General features: G+C 37.0%; 2 protein-coding genes across 2 annotated transcripts; both read left to right on the forward strand.

Annotated features, from left to right (window-relative positions):
• The first annotated feature begins 97 nt into the window (after positions 1-97).
• LOC133880899 (26S proteasome non-ATPase regulatory subunit 4 homolog) lies at positions 98-6311 on the forward strand. The gene is made up of 11 exons (XM_062319857.1): positions 98-200; positions 330-443; positions 541-646; positions 1622-1736; positions 1812-2021; positions 3715-4018; positions 4288-4405; positions 5427-5536; positions 5626-5694; positions 5857-5930; positions 6040-6311. Exons 1-10 carry the CDS (start codon positions 189-191, stop codon positions 5893-5895), a joined length of 1197 nt encoding a protein of 398 aa, XP_062175841.1. The 5' UTR covers positions 98-188; the 3' UTR covers positions 5896-5930; positions 6040-6311.
• A 3219-nt stretch (positions 6312-9530) lies between these two features.
• LOC133881899 (actin-depolymerizing factor 5-like) lies at positions 9531-10683 on the forward strand. The gene is made up of 3 exons (XM_062320969.1): positions 9531-9664; positions 9758-10017; positions 10359-10683. Exons 1-3 carry the CDS (start codon positions 9560-9562, stop codon positions 10507-10509), a joined length of 516 nt encoding a protein of 171 aa, XP_062176953.1. The 5' UTR covers positions 9531-9559; the 3' UTR covers positions 10510-10683.
• Positions 10684-13825: the final 3142 nt, after the last annotated feature.

Here is a 13825-nt window from a genome sequence, read left to right on the forward strand (position 1 = left end):
TGGATTAAAAAAGAAAAAACTTTATCTATAAAAAAAAAAAAAAAAAAAAAACTTTACCTTCGGTAAACAAAGCCTTTATAAACCCAAAATCCAAAAGCAAATGCTTACGGTTTAGCGCGAGCTTTTTTCCTCCGAGCTCTGACAGACTCTCTCTAGGTCTCCCGCCTGTTCACACAAATCTGCCAGCCATGGTTCTCGAGGTTAGACTTGGAAAAATTCTTTCATTCTCTACTTCTTAAACCTAAAAGGAAAGATTCTGTTGTTTTTATCAATCATGTATTGCCCATAATTATCGGATTGTAGCTGTTTTAATCTTTTGATTAAACCAGGCAACAATGATATGCATCGATAACTCAGAATGGATGCGAAACGGCGATTACTTGCCCTCCCGATTCGAAGCCCAAGCCGACGCCGTTAATCTCATCTGTGGTGCCAAAACCCAGGTCCCAAACCCACCCATTTTTTAGTTATATGCGCAATTTGTATGTATCTTATTAGAATTTTATGATTTGACTTTTTTTTTTTTTTGAAAATTGATAGTCTAATCCGGAGAACACAGTTGGGATTTTGACAATGGCGGGCAAAGGGGTTCGTGTATTGGCCACTCCGACCTCTGATCTCGGAAAGATTTTGGGTTGCATGCACGGTATGCCAATCTAACGGACTCTGTGATTGATTTTTTCATGTGGGTTTCGGTTATTTTTTGAGATATTTTATACCCACGGGATATATGATGTGTACCAATTACAGAATTTGTGATTGAAAAATTGTGCCATTTATTCGGAATTGGCTTCTTGGGGTCACGTTAAGAACTTCGGAATTGTTAAATGTAAGTAGTGAGTGATTACTTTTAGTTTAGAGTGAGGTTGATTTTGGCTTAACATGCATGGTTTTCTAATAAACTTGTTCTATATTTTATTTTTTGTTTAGTTTTTGATAATTTTTTGAGATATTTGTACTAATTACAGAATTTCTATGTGACATTATTTGGGTATTGCCTCTTGGGTCAACTTAAGAACTTGGAATTGTTAAATGTGAGTTACAAATGATTAGTTTTTCAGTGTGATGTTGATTTCAAGCATGGAAATTTGATGGTGTTGGTTATTCACAGTTCAGAAGGATTGTGGAGAGTGAGGTCATGAAATTGAGTGAAGAAATAAGAATTCATTCTTTGGTATTAGATGGCAAGAAGCTGTTTGAATTTCAGCTTTTGAAGAGAGCATTGCTAGAGTGAGTTGTAGAGATTCAGAAGGTTGCTATTATGATTAATACTTGCAGGGAACATTCAGTTCTAATAATGACTATGACTCTGGTTTCAGATATTAATGATTTTGTTCAATGTAGCGATCGGTGGAGAGAGAATAAACTTTTAGTTTAAACGATGTAAAGTTAGATGGGAAAACTGTTGCCCTTCGTAGGTCATATACTTGTTTTTTCATTTCCCCTCCCTTTTTTTTTTGTATGGTAACCTTGGTGATATTGGATTCCTGTGGAGCTTTGTGACAAGGAAATATGTGTTAAATTGGACATTTGAATTACTTTCAGCTGTTTCCTTATCATGTTGCAGTGCATATTTATATCTTTTTTTTTTTTTTGGATTTTCGGATTCCCTTTTGTATAGGTCTTGAAATGGGGGGTGAGATAAACATAGTGGCTGCAATACAGGTTGCGCAGTTGGCTCTGAAGCATCGCCAAAACAAACATCAGCAGCAAAGGATTATAGTTTTTGCTGGAAGGTAAATAATTTGAGCTTTGAGTTGCTCATTCATTTTTGTTTACATCTAACCTTTTCATTTCTGCCCTGTGTTCAGTCCTGTCAATTATGACAAGAAAGTGTTGGAGACGATTGGCAAGAAATTGAAAAAGAACAGTGTAGCTATTGATATTATTGATTTCGGTGAAGAGGATGATGGGAAGCCCGAGAAGTTGGAAGCCCTGCTTACTGCTGTTAATAATAATGGCAGCAGTCATATAGTTCATGTTTCTCCTGGTCCAAATGCTCTCTCTGATGTGCTTCTCAGGTGTGATCTTGTTTTATTTTGTATTATACTGTTTTCTTTTTTGCTTTTCTTTTTTAATTTGCATTTTACATCTTGAAATTTTGGTTTTTATTATAAATAATTAAAAAAAAAATAGAACTGTGACTAAAATACTTTGGAATTTAAAACTTAGATTTGGTTGTCGTCATATATTAGTAAAAATCTATTCGAAAAAGGTTAAAGTTTTGGGAGACCAAAATCAATACATATTCGAACAAAGAAAGTTTGCAAATTCATTGAGGATTTATTTTGAAGAAACAGTTACATTGAAAGTGATTGAAGAAGTGTTCATAATATAGAATCTTGTGATGAGAAGCAACTGAATTACATGCAGAACCAGACTTTGCTTACTTAATGTTAAAGGTGGTGTAACATCTCTACTACATCTTTGGAAGGGTATATGGCGTGTTAAAGCTCCGAAGCGGGTAGTGTTCTTTGTTTGGACAGTAGCTTTAGAAAAGATTTTAACACATGATAATTTACGTAGGCGTGGTATTGTGGTGGTAGAGTGGTGTGTTATGTGTAAGAAGCATGGAGAATCCATTGATCACCTTCTTTTTTATTGTGACGTGGCACGGGTTGTTTGGAGTTATTTTTATATCTTGTTCGGGGTGGAGTGGGTTATGCCTAGTAGTGTATTGGATTTATTAAGTGGTTGGGGTACTTTGTTGGGTCGTGGTTTTGCTATTCGTATTTAGAAGCAAGTTCTTTTATGTGTTTTGTGGGGTTTGTGGCGTGAGAGAAATTCTAGGCTTTTTGAGGATGTGGAGGTTACAGTTGGGGCTCTTTGTAGAAATGTGTTTTACTGTGGGTGTTGGCACATAGCCCGAGTCGTATGTCATTTGTTGAGTTTTTACTTTTATGTTCGTTTATTTCCTCTGATTAGGAGCTCTTTTGTATACTTCTTGTGTACTAGGGTTGCGCCTCTTTGCGCTTTTTAATGAATTATTACTTATAAAAAAAAACATCTCTACTACAATTAAAGAGAGTGCTGTGTCAATTCTTATAATGGCCTACGTGATGTTAATTAATAAAAACACTTTGGATGTCTATATTTCTATCATATGAAAAGATTACCGACTACAGAACTTTTTAGTGTATCATTTTATCATTTAGATAAAGCAGTTACACTCCACTACACCCATAACCAGTTACCCACCCTTGTCACAACTGTTTTATTGCTTCCTGTACTTTCTCCACATCCTTTCCCTTCCTCTTCACAAAAACCCTTGACAGACCGCCTCCCTGTTTATGTCTCTTCGTTCCCAACCTTTCACAGTCTTCATCTCTTCTACACAGAAAATTTAATACTTCACCTTTCACTTTCTGAGAAGCCTAATAACATCATGCCCCGAATCTCAACCAAAAGGAAAGGACAAAGAAGAAAGAAAGAGAAAGGAGAGGGGTGGTAGGAGAAAGGACAATCTGGCCAACAGTATGCATGTTCAATGTGAGACTTTATTTACCTCCACCAATATTACTCGGCGAATTATAGTTCCTAGGGTATAAGTTTCCCATTCTGTTGTTCCTTTGCATACTTGTTTCTTCAACTTGGCTAATATTACTCAAAAGAACAAAATGGTGCATTTATCTCAATGTTTCACACTTTCGTGAGCCAGGTTGCCTCCTTCCTCTTTCCGCCTATAAGTGATATAATTGTTTATCGTAATGGCAGTACTCCTGTTTTTACTGGAGATGGGGAAGGAGGAAGTGACTTTGCAGTGGCAGCAGCAGCTGGTAGTGCTTCTGGCTTTGATTTTGGCGTAGACCCCAACATAGATCCTGAGCTGGCTCTTGCCCTTAGAGTTTCTTTAGAAGAGGAGAGGGCAAGGCAAGAAGCTGCTGCAAGAAGGGCTGCCGAGGAAGCTTCTAGACAAGAAAAAGGAGAGGAACCATCATCCAATGCAGAAGATGCAACTACAGCAGAACATGGGAACATTGCAGATCCTGAAGAAAACAAGGATGCCAGTGATGAGATGGTTGGTGTCTTCTTTTTAACTTCTATCTTGACATTTGTGTGAGTGTGCTTGCGCGTGTGTGAACACAAAAAATTACCGATGCAATGTTTGGTGTCGCTTTCAATTTCAATTGAAACACGTAGGCATGTGTTTGAAGACACTTATTGAATAGTGCGTGTACTGCTCAGATTTTATGGAGTTGTTTGCTTGGATATCTTTATCTGTTACCATTAGATAATACAAAGAACTACTTCACTTTGAATTGGCCTTGACAATTGACATGGTTATAGGATGATGAGAATCCTGAGGAGGCTCAAGCTATGTCCATCGATATCTCTGGATCTGATCTCTCTGTGGGTGATGCTGAGATGACATTGGAAATTACTGAGGATCGGGAGCTGATCTTAGGTAAGTTCTGTGTCTTATTTCATTCATTTAGGGAGTGAATGATACGTTGACTGTGCACCCCCCCCCCCAAACGCGCGCGTGCACACACACTCACCCCATCTTTTTTTTTGGGGGGGGGCTTATTGTTTGTGGGAAATCATTTCTGTGTAGAGCTGATCTTAGGTAAGTTCTGTGTCTTATTTCATTCATTTAGGGAGTGAATGATACGTTGACTGTGCACTCCCCCCCCCCCCCCCCCCCAAACGCGCGCGCGCACACACACACACACTCACCCCATCTTTTTTTTTGGGGGGGGCTTATTGTTTGTGGGAAATCATTTCTGTGTATTCTATGTTGAGTCACTAGTTTGAAATGAGCTTAATACCAGCATCAAATTCCAGTTCTCTAATGATTTTAGTTGATACTTCAAGATTTGTTCCCCTTGTTTTCTCTACATTTATGTGTGCATGCGATTGACTGTGAAGACATGAAGGATTCTTCCATGGTCCATCACCTAACGTTTCTTTTATTGCTACACATTTAAAAATATTAGATCTTTCACCTTGTTGTATGGATTACTCAATTCTGAAACCCTAATATGAATCCTATTCTAAGATCTAAAGCCCTTTTGTGAATCCTACTCTTAAGACATTTAGCTGCACCCAAAAAATATGCAGCACCTTTCTGTACTTCTTTTCTTCTTAAGACATTTAGCTGACCCAAAAAATATGCTGCACCTTTCTGTACTTCTTTTCTGGTTATATGCTTGCAAATGTTAAGAGGTACATTTATGGTCTTGCTTGCTTTTGTAATGCCTATCTTAAACTTGGCCCTGAATGACTGTCAAGCTGATGGTTAATATTTACCAAGCTGGTGAAGTAGCATTTCTGATTGGAACACTTGTCGATATAGAGCTTTCTTTTTCCTCCGGTTAAAGTGGCATTTTATTTTTTAAGATCTTTTATTTATTTTTTATTTTTTTTGGTTTACCATTGACTTATTAATATGTGCTGATCCATTACCCTAATTTTGCTGCATGCAGCTCTTGAAATGTCCATGCAGGAAGGCGAAGATGATCATCAATCGGCCGCTGAGTCACTTGTAAGCAAGGTGTTGGAGGATCAGGCCGTTGTGTCATCTATCCTTGCATCAGTATGTGTGCTTGAACCTGCACTGATGAACTTCTAAAATAGTCAGTTTTGCATATGTGCCATTGTCCTGACATGTAATGTCGCTCACAGATTCCAGGAGTTGACCCTGATGATCCGTCAGTACAAGAAATTCTTGCATCTCTGCGAAGTCATTTTGAGGTGAGTATTTAGAACATATGATATAAGAACTGCCTGGGTGACTAAATGTAACTTCTTTTTTTCCTTTCACCATAGCCTTTGTATCCGTGTTTTCTGTACCAACATCTTATTGTGTATTTCTGCAACTCACCTTTTTTATTTTTTATTTTTCTTACACAACAGAAGAAGAATGAAGATGAGACACCAAATGAGGACGATTGAACATGCTATTACACTACCGCTGAATCTTCTTTGAGGTGGGAGTTTCAATTTCAGAACCAAATTCTACATTTTAAAAGTGGATGATGTCTTAGTTGTTTTGATATTGATAATCTATCTTACAAGCATTCTGTTCTTCTCCTGCAGGTAATGGGTTCTTTATCCCCGAGGAAGGCTTCTATGTCTATTGGGAGGACAGTACAAGAAACAGATACAGGAGCTCTTAGTCATGGAAATAGAAGTCTTGAATTTTGCATAGAAAATCACAAGCTTGGAGCAGCTTGATTAAATTGCAATTACTTTGTTATTACTTCCAAACATTTTGAGCTATGTGATTAATTGTCTTCAACTCCATGCTTGATATATGATTGCTTCTATGGAAGAGAAAAAACAGGGCATAGTGATACTTTGGATCTCTCTCTCTCTCTCTCTCAACACCCTACTCTTCATACCTGTGTTTGCATTGGCTGATGGGATGTGTTTTAAGTGGCTTTCATTTTTTTTGTTTGTTTGTTTGTTTTTTATTAGTTGACATGGAAAGCCACCTCTCACACACCACGTCAGCCGGTATAAAATGAGTGTGACTAATAGCATTACTCTTCTTAGTTGAATTCCCCCTTCCGAATCCATTAATGGTTGAGGTACGACCAACGACGCCTTCCAATGGGAGAGCCTTTTTCTCTTCTTACGGCTCATGTGTTAAGACCAGTATCATAAACCAACCTAATGGCTTATGTGGTTACTGTTGGTTTGCTGGTCAATGTATGTGCCCAGGTGATGTGCCTGTGGCTGATGCTGAATAGTTGAGGTACCAAAGAAAATGTCCTATTCAAAGATATCCACGGCAACCTGTTGATATCATTGAGTAGGATTCCTGAATTCTATCACTTCAAATCCATTGTGATTTCCCCAAAAGAAGTGATGTTTAATCACTCCTGCAATGGCCATGTAAACTGTGGTGCTCAGAAATGCATCTTTTCGACTTTATGTGGGTCAATGGGCACCACCAAATTGAGTGCTTCCATAGGGAAGAAGCTGGGAGCAACCGGCGGAAATCTTGGGTTTCGATTCCGGAGCAGGTATGTGTCCGAGAATACGTGGCTCGGAATTTAGAAAACAAATGAGCCATGCCAACAAGTCGTGGGCCTAAATGGGAACTTTGTCAAGCTGGCGGGCCACCCACTTGAGGGACATGCCCCCCCATGCTCTCTCTCTATTGCCTTCTCTTGCTTGCTTGCTATTCTGCTGGATTTTAGTGTTTGTGATCTCTCTCTCTCTCTCTCTCTCTCACTTTCATATCCAACCACTCGTCTCTATCTTCAACAATGGTTATCTATTTACCAGTCTATTTTATTAAATAATTGTTGGGATGTTTCCCCTGTCTACAACAGTTTCCTAGACAAAGTTGTGGAAAAGCTCACTCAACCTTTGGGGGTATGAAATCTAGAAAGTTATTTATGTGCAGAAAACAAAGAAAGAAAGCGATAGCCAAGATGGCAAAAGAACCTGAACGAACGGAAGGTAATTGCAGATACATACATTGGCTCGTTTCTACCGAGAAGCTTTTTCTTTTCTTTTTATTTCGAGGAACTTCGCTTACTTTTTAAATTGTTTGGCTCTTTTATAATTATCATTCTAAATTTTAAAAACTCTTAATTTAGTGTATTCATCTTTTAATTTCACCAATTTGTTAGGATTTTTTGTTAAATTCTGTCAAAATACCTGTTTTTTTTTAAAAGAAAAATAGAAAAAAAAAATTTAAAAATTTAGGCGCGAGTATTTTTGCAAATTCTGACCGATGCCTAAATCTTTGCAATTTTTTTTTTCCTAAAAGAAAAATGAGTTATTTTGGAAATTTTGATTACTCTCTGTTAAATTGAAAAAAAAATAAAAATTTAAAAGATTGCTAAATTACATTATTTTTTAAAAAACTTTAGAAAGATAATTACAAATGTAATAGAAATTCTAAAAGATTAAAGGTCCATTTGGGTTTGTGATTTTAAAAAGTGCGATTTAAAATAACAATTTTAAAATGTGCGATTTAAAAAAAGTAATTTTTAAAATCACAGTTTAGCCTTTAAAATTCTACATTTTCAAAAAAACATCATTTTATTTGCGATTTGAAAAAACAGATTTTTTGCGTTTTCAAATCGCAATTTTTAAAAACGCAGTTCTCAAACAATTTATGTTATGCGATTTAGTTTAAAATCGCAATTTCAAACGCACCTAAGTAAAGTTTTTATTTATTTATATTTATTTTTATCTTTTAACAAGCCTTGTGCATAGTTCCCCATCCTCTTTTTCACCTTTGCTTTCACGCCAAGATTTTTGAGGAACACAAAAGGTAAGGAGGCAGCAGAGATGTGGGTGTGCGATCCGAGATGGGACCACTCTCTCAGTTTACACTGCTTATGTTTGTACACGTTTTAGCTTGCATCCACCTCAAAATAAATGTTACTACACCCATTTGCTTTTCTTTCTCTTGCCCTTGCCCTTGTTTTGCTTTCTACGTGCCAATTATCACGTTAATCACTAATACGTAATAGCAATCCAAATGATACTTATTACATTTACAAACTGACGTGACAATTTAAGTAACACTTATCAGTTTAGCCACTAAAACATCGAAGCAATCCGTGTGACACTAATTTGTTGATAGGAGCACTATAACTTCTACGACAAAATCTAGAACAAAATGACATGACCATTTACAATTGGTTCAATAAATAAGCAAAAAATTTGACTTGTCAATTTAATTAGTTAATGATTAACTTGTTAACCATATACTATTAATAATTTCATCAATTATGGACTGTCACGTCAGTTTACAGAAAATTATGTAGTACAACATGTGTCGGCAATGAGATCCTATCAATTGCGAAGGTAAATCCTAAACCCTAAATATGTTGAAGTTGGGGTCAAGATGTGAATGGAATGGAATGGAATGCATTGGCATTGGCATTGGCGTAAGATGGGTTTAAATGTCATATCTTAACGAGATAGGAATCAATGTATTATACAAAGTTGCAATAATGAATGCCATGAACTGCTTTAACTTTTCCGCATATGATTGTGATAAGATCGTGAGTAATCAACTTGTTCCCAAGACATTATGATCAATTGATCAACATACATCAGATCATATTTCATGAAAAATGGTCGTGGTAAATTGTATTACAACTTTTATTTTAATCTTTTTACAAACTTACGTGGCAGTCTACATGAATGTTTCGTGCTACAACATGGGTGATAAAATAAAGCAACAAAATTTAACAGATAAATTTAATTGTTTAGTGATGGACGTGGCAGTTTATACGAGTGTCACGCGGTCTGTTACGTCAGTTTGTAAGGAACTTGTAGTAAAAGTTGTAGTACTTTTAGCAGTACTCTGTATCTTATCTCTTTTGATTAGAAGTAATTAATTTGAATTCACGTTCATAAATACAATAGAATACACATTATTTATTAAGCCAATTCATATCTAGTTGCCATTCTGACATTGGTAAATCCACTGCAAACTGCAAAGACAAAGCAAATCTACTAAATCAAGGGCAACTTGGTCACTGACATCAACTATATATATATATATAGAGAGAGAGAGAGAGAGAGAGAGAGCTTTATAGTTAGATCTAGTATATGGACAAAGTTGTAATATGAATGAATATTAATGGCATTTCAATGGCCCAATCTTTATATAAGACCAAGTGCCACTCTCTCAAATTCAGACCACTTTAATCAAATCACAACAACCATGGCTATGGCATTCAAGATGGTAATATTTTCTTCCAAACTCTTTTTTCTTTTGATTTTTTTTCCAAAGAAAGTATGCTTTAATTTTGATTTGATTTTGATTTGGCAATGACAGGCCACGACCGGAATGTGGGTGACAGAGGAGTGCAAGAGCTCTTTCATGGAGATGAAGTGGAAGAAGGTGCATAGGTACATAGTGTTCAAGATCGATGAGGGGTCGAGGCTAGTCACCGTGGATAAGGTCGGCGGCCCTGGAGAAGGCTACGACGACCTCACTGCATCGTTGCCAAACGACGATTGTCGATATGCTGTGTTTGATTTTGATTTTGTCACTGTTGACAATTGCCGGAAGAGCAAGATCTTCTTCATTGCATGGTCCGTCTCCCTATTTTCTTATTATATATATCATGCTCTAGATCATATATAGCAGTTGTTATAATATTTAAGCTATGTTAGGTGACTTTTTTGACCATATGGTATGAAAATATAGGCATCGAATCTCCTTTGCCACTGTAGTAAGCAACATGGTGCAACCACCCCCACCATCTAAGTAATTATTTAATGGTATCCTAGGAATTGTGCTAGGGCCCAATGACAGGATCCCGTGCATACAATGGGCAGCCTCATTGCATCCGATCCTCATCCCGGTTTTAGATGCCGATTTGCATTAGACTAGATTGCTAATGAATGGTGTCAATTTTGGGGGTTTTTTTTAGGTCTCCAACAGCATCAAGAATAAGAGCAAAAATACTGTATGCAACCTCCAAAGATGGGCTGAGGAGAGTGCTGGACGGCATCAGCTATGAAGTTCAGGCAACCGACCCGGATGAGATGGGAATTGATGTCATCAAGGACAGGGCCAAATAGATGTTATGGCATCTTACTTTTATTTAATAACTCCAAACCATATGTGCTTTTCTTCTTGTTACTTTTCTCTTTTTTCTAGATAATTAGCACTAATGTAAGCTAATCTTCCGATTTGTAATAATACATTATGTCTCCGTGTGTGATAATTTAATGACAAAGGACTTTTTTATGTAATCCCTTTCATCATGGAAAGGTGAATTAATGTGACATTTGAATGCGAATGAGCCTTTTGCTTTTACTACCACCAGTAATAGCCAGTAGGATTCTCTGTCATAGTCACGATGGTGATATGACAACCTTATCCAGGATAAGTATATCTGATTTTGGCTTGGTTTAACATTGATCAAACTCGAGTTAAGCACAACCTTAGACTAATGAGTGAACTTTTCTTTTTTTTACAAGGCAATAAAGAAGAAAATCTAAGAAGCAAGGGACCCTTTCCACTCTCAAGCAAGATAGATAATTGTAAAGAAAATAATATGAAATGCTCCCCATAAAGAGTTCGGAAGACGCTGGTCCATTTTGCCACATTGTGATCACAAAAATTGATACTTTTGTGAACTTTTCTTGCCTTCCAAGACGAGGAGGGAGGAAAGGAGCTGAGTATGTCTGAAATGATCGAGGCAATCTTCCTGTCCATGGTAAGACCGATCCCGATCCCGATCCTGGTCGCGATCCTGATGATTGAGAGCTAATGTCACAGTTGAAGAATCACCCTCTCGAGATGAAGTTTTTTAGATTAAAAAAAACTGCTAATGTGAACAGCAAGTAGGGCAGCTTTTTAACAGCTTGAACTATTTAACTGTACAAGTTGCGTAGTATCATGTTCATTTACAAATGATATTAATGTTTGTACAGATAGAATGCTCGAGATAATTATGAGAATAATAAAGGGTTAAGAGAAAGGAGGATGGTTCTTCATACCACCTAGCATGATTTGGACATGCCTGCAGACCCAATTGCCCACGATCTGACTCACACACATATGATATTTGATGGCTTCACCTAATTATCGGATATGCTTTGAGGTATAATTCATGAGCCCTTTTTTGACTTAAGTCAGAGGCACTAATGAAAGTAACGAGGATGTCATTAAATGCTTATTATGGTGCTATTTATTCTGTCTAGCCAATGAGGCAATGATGTTAAAAAAGAAAAAAAAAACAGGCTACTGGTAATTTAGAGCTTGAAAGCTTTCCCTTTCCCAAATTCATCAAGCCTTATCTCATCTCTAATGAAGATTTTCTAACTAGTTCTTTTAAAAATTGGTCAGTTTTGTCAGAGAATTTATAAGAATGACTCTGTCATTGGTAAAGTGTAGTGCGTAGACCTAATCACGAGTATATGTATGTCTGTTCTCTTTATTTCAATGTTTAGACTTTTAGATACTTGAAGGAAAGGTTATAAACTACATGAATGAGGCCATTCACTCCTCATGAACAAACTTACAGAAACTTTAAAGTTTTGGTGAATGCTGTTAATTTTAATTTCTTGGCCATACATGCGATTTACGCACGACTGGTTTACACGTTGACGTGGCATTGTCATGTCAGCCTCTCAAAAAATTTACCAACAGGACAGTGGGACGTGTTACTGCCACATCAGCACAAACAGAATTTGAATTCGAGACCGATTTGGTAGTCGTGGCCACCAAATCTTTCAACCACTCTCCCGTGGTGGTTGGAGGTAACATTGATGAAGAGAGTGTGCAAATAATTTTGCTGGTGTGGCAGTAGTATGTCAGCACTAGAGGGAGTGCATAAAACACACATAGCAGTAACATTACTCTTCTGGGAATCAAACAGCATGACAAAATCAATGCTACAATGAAATGGGCCTAAGACAATGTTAAAGAGCATAGACTATGAGGGAAAAGCACACGACAATAAGAATTGAATCATGTTTCGGCACCTAACTCTTATACAGAACATCATTCCTATCTGAAATTCTGGGTCAGTCCTGTACTTGGTACTGATAATGATGTTTAAGGTACAGTAATTCAATGATATAACACCCTTCTTTTACAACTTTTGCAGCAAAAATCCATGTCAATATCTTCTTTCACGGTTGAGGAAAAGCACAGTTACAACCACCACTGCCATGATCGATAACGCACCAAAGTCAAAATAACCAGAGAGACATGCCTTACAGTTACCCGCAATGATGTGCTCCACATGCAATGTGCATCTGAATGCAGGAGAGTAAGTGGTTTAGCACTGTGTTAATTAACATTTGTGAATTTTAGCACTGTGTTAATTAACATTTGTCAATTGCACTTATGAAAAGAAAATCATTTGTAAACTGTAACAACGCCAGTGTCATGTCAATAGAGATTACTCAGATTAGACTGCAAATATTGGAGGGAGAATAAATAGTTCACTTGTTGCTTGATTCCACACACGAGGAGAGCATTAAAATATTAATTTCAATAATTCAGTTCACCGTTTCTTATAAATGAAACAACATGTTGACAAAGGCAAGCTCTTCCTAAGTAATGTGTGATAATTAATTTGAAATGAGTATATACTATATTTTTATTCTACTTTTATCTTACTTTGCTCATGTGGTGTTGTTGATCGGCCCTTGGATCCATCATTGTTTCAAAAAAAAAAGTCTACAAGCCAGTTGATAGTATCACATCAACAAAGTGAGATAAAAGTGTTGTGTATAGCATTAATCTTTTTTATATAAGTTAGGAAGAGATGGATGAGTTTATAAGCACCCCGAGTCCTCTTCCGGTCAACAATTGCCTAGATGGGGTACATTTGTGGGTCATGCTTATAAACCAAGTTCTCCTATTCAGCTTTATAGTATGATTTCTCCTCTTACACCATTCCCTTGGTATTGCATAAGGAAAACAAAAAAAAAAAAAAAAGGAAAAAAGATAAAAAAGAAGCATGTCCCACATCAGCCAATGAGCGGGAGATGGACGAGTTTATAAGCATCATGGGTCCTCTTCTGGCTAGCAATTGCCTGGATGAGATATCTTTGTAGGTCTTGCTTATTAATCATTCTCTCATATTCAGCTCTGTAATGTCAATTTTGTCGTACTCAATTTTCTTGGTATTGCGTGATAAAAATAAAAAAAAAAAAAAAAAAAAAAGAAAAAAAAAAAGGGAAGAGAACTGGACTAATTGGGTTAATATGGCACTCAGGGAACCTGAACTGGCATTGGTGGTGATTAGCCTATTTTGCTTATAGACAATTCGGGGACTCCAGATTTGTAGAAAGGATTGGTCCAGCCCAGGCCCTTTAGCATTTTCTGAGTGAGTTCTGCCTTGAAGGAGGGTGGAAGTCCACTATGTTAATTTGCATG

Source organism: Alnus glutinosa, chromosome 11 (assembly GCF_958979055.1).
Source record: "Alnus glutinosa chromosome 11, dhAlnGlut1.1, whole genome shotgun sequence".
Taxonomy (NCBI): Eukaryota; Viridiplantae; Streptophyta; class Magnoliopsida; order Fagales; family Betulaceae; genus Alnus; species Alnus glutinosa.

Coding starts and splice junctions, on each gene's coding strand:
- LOC133881899 (XM_062320969.1), top strand. CDS start 9,560: ATGGCATTTCAATGGCCCAATCTTTATATAAGACCAAGTGCCACTCTC. Junction 9,665..9,757: donor TGGCTATGGCATTCAAGATG/GTAATATTTTCT, acceptor TGGCAATGACAG/GCCACGACCGGAATGTGGGT. Junction 10,018..10,358: donor AAGATCTTCTTCATTGCATG/GTCCGTCTCCCT, acceptor GGTTTTTTTTAG/GTCTCCAACAGCATCAAGAA.
- LOC133880899 (XM_062319857.1), top strand. Junction 1,737..1,811: donor ATTATAGTTTTTGCTGGAAG/GTAAATAATTTG, acceptor CCCTGTGTTCAG/TCCTGTCAATTATGACAAGA. Junction 5,537..5,625: donor TGTCATCTATCCTTGCATCA/GTATGTGTGCTT, acceptor TGTCGCTCACAG/ATTCCAGGAGTTGACCCTGA.